At 48.4% G+C, this 2,500-nt stretch overlaps 1 protein-coding gene across 1 annotated transcript in view; it reads right to left on the reverse strand.

The window, feature by feature from the left end:
* Positions 1 to 871: 871 nt before the first annotated feature.
* The window catches only part of LOC310821991 (phosducin-like), a gene marked incomplete at both ends in the record, with an annotated part of 7,051 nt that continues 5,422 nt past the window's right edge, over positions 872 to 2,500 (reverse strand). Inside the window, 3 exons of the mRNA XM_083694280.1 lie at positions 872 to 879; positions 1,457 to 1,792; positions 2,396 to 2,500. The exon at positions 2,396 to 2,500 is cut by the window's right edge and continues 115 nt beyond it. Of these exons, the coding sequence (XP_083550406.1) occupies positions 872 to 879; positions 1,457 to 1,792; positions 2,396 to 2,500 (449 nt within the window). The remainder of the gene's footprint in view (positions 880 to 1,456; positions 1,793 to 2,395) is intronic.

The following is a 2,500-nucleotide window of genomic DNA, read 5'->3' on the forward strand; positions in this document are numbered from 1 at the left end:
CACACACACACACACACCCCTGGGTGGCACCACAGTAGCAGTCAGATCAGTGTGTGTGTGTGTGTGTGTGTGTGTGTGTGTGTGTGTGTGTGTGTGTGTGTGTAGAGCAGGTAACGTGTCTGAGCAGGATGGAGGGAAAGTCCAGCGTTGGCACACACAACCACATACACACACACACACACAACCACACACACACACACACACACACCCCTGGGTGGCACCACAGTAGCAGTCACATCAGTGTGTGTGTGTGTGTGTGTGTAGAGCAGGTAACGTGTCTGAGCAGGATGGAGGGAAAGTCCAGCGTTGGCACACACATACACACACACACAACCACACACACCCCTGGGTGGCACCACAGTAGTTGTGCTCTGCTGGGTTCTTTATTCCTGATTAGAATCAACTCAAATAAACATATTCATGGAACACGACTCCTGACTCTTCATTACTCCTGACTCTTCATTACTCCTGACTCTTCATTACTCCTGACTCTTCCGGTGTGTTCTGGTCTGGTGCTGTTCAGACTGGTGTGTTTATTTATTAGAAGACATTCATTAGTTTTGTTTTGTTTTATATAAGTGACATTATTCTTAGGGTTAGGGTTAAGGTTAGGGTTAAGGTTAGGGTTATAACGTGTGTTTATATAAGTGACATTATTCATAAGTCTCATTCTTGTCCATCTATGATGTGAACAGTTTAACACCATAAATACAGGATCTATACATCCTACTCCTGTAACCAATGGCAACCAATAATCTAACCAATACAAAGATTCCATCGTATTATTTATTAATCAAACATCATATTATTATTTATTAATCAAACATCATATTATTATTTATTAATCAAACATCATATTATTATTTATTAATCAAACAGCTGCATGAAGGACAGAAGTTAAAGTTAAGAGAAGTGTTATTGTTGAGCTAGAGGACAGTTAGTAGCACTGCAGCTGTGTGTGTGAGTGTGTGTGTGTGTGTGTGTGTGTGTGTGTGTTGCTGTGTGTGTGTGTGTTGTGTGCGTGTGTGTGCGTGTGTGCGTGCGTGCATGTGTGTGTGTTGCTGTGTGTGTGTGTGTGTGTTGCTGTGTGTGCGTGAGTGTGTGTGTGTTGCTGTGTGTGTGTGTGTGTGTGAGTGTGTGTGTGTGTGAGTGTGTGCGTGTGAGTGTGTAAGTGTGAGTGTGTGCGTGTGAGTGTGTAAGTGTGTGTGTGTGTGAGTGTATGCATGTGCTTGTGTGTGTGTGTGTGTGTGTGTGTGTGAGTGTGTGTGTGTGTGTGAGTGTGTGAGTGTGTGAGTGTGTGTCTAAATAAGCATATAAACATCTTATGTCTTTCATTAACTTTTCTACTTTTCTCCATTAGAATCCCCTTCCTGGTAGTCATGACTACTCTCTCCCCCCCATGACTACTCTCTCCCCTCCCTCCCCTCCCCCAGGCCTACTCCACCTCCCCCCCCACCTCCCCCTCCCCCTCCCCCCCCCTCTCCCTCCCCCTCTCCCTCCCCCCCCTCCTCCCCCCCTGGGCAGGCTGTGATGTCCTTCTCAGGCAGCAGTCCGTACTGGTTCAGGAAGGCCTCCAGGTCGCTGGCGTATAGCTCCGCCCCCTCGCCCAGGCGCTGCATGACAGACAGGAAGTTCCCCAGCAGCTCGCCGGCCTTGTACACCAGCAGCGCCGGAAGTACGTCGTCAGGGAAACGCTCCTCCGCTCCTGTGTCGCCCGCGGCGATGCGGCAGAACCTGACGGAGGCGTATTCCACAGCCAGACACGCCAGACAGGCGTCCACGCCCTGGCAGCCTGTCACCACGGAAACACATCGATAAACTCCAGAAACAAATACATACATTTATAATAATAATAATAAAATGTTTTAAATAAATAATAATAATGACATAAATCTAGTAGATATATTTTTAATAACTGTTAAAATGAATAAAACAAACGAAGTACTTAGGTCCTCTGAAGGGGGGGGGGGTGGCTGGGAAAATAATAAAGGGTTATATGAGGATTGTTTTAGGGTTAGGGTTGGGGCTAGGGTTAGGGTTGGGGCTAGGGTTAGGGTTGGGGTTAGGGTTAGGGTTGGGGTTAGGGTTAGGGTTGGGGCTAGGGTTAGGGTTAGGGTTGGGGTTAGGGTTAGGGTTGGGGTTAGGGTTAGGGTTGGGGTTAGGGTTAGGGTTGGGGTTAGGGTTAGGGTTGGGGCTAGGGTTAGGGTTGGGGTTAGGGTTAGGGTTGGGGCTAGGGTTAGGGTTAGGGTTGGGGTTAGGGTTAGGGTTAGGGTTAGGGTTGGGGTTAGGGTTAGGGTTAGAAATGATGCAAGGCAGTTGAATAGAACTAACATTCTATTTGTTTCAAAGCTGATTTATCCCTCCCCCCAAAACACACACTCACACACACACACACCTGTCAGTCCGTCGCGGTAAACATGGACGACCACGGTGGTGAGGTGGTGCTGGTTGTGGACGGCCTCCAGGAAGGCGTCGCCGCTGGCCAGCTGGGCCACGCCCT

This window comes from Argentina silus (assembly GCF_951799395.1).
Source record: "Argentina silus genome assembly, chromosome: 22".
NCBI classification, from domain to species: Eukaryota; Metazoa; Chordata; class Actinopteri; order Argentiniformes; family Argentinidae; genus Argentina; species Argentina silus.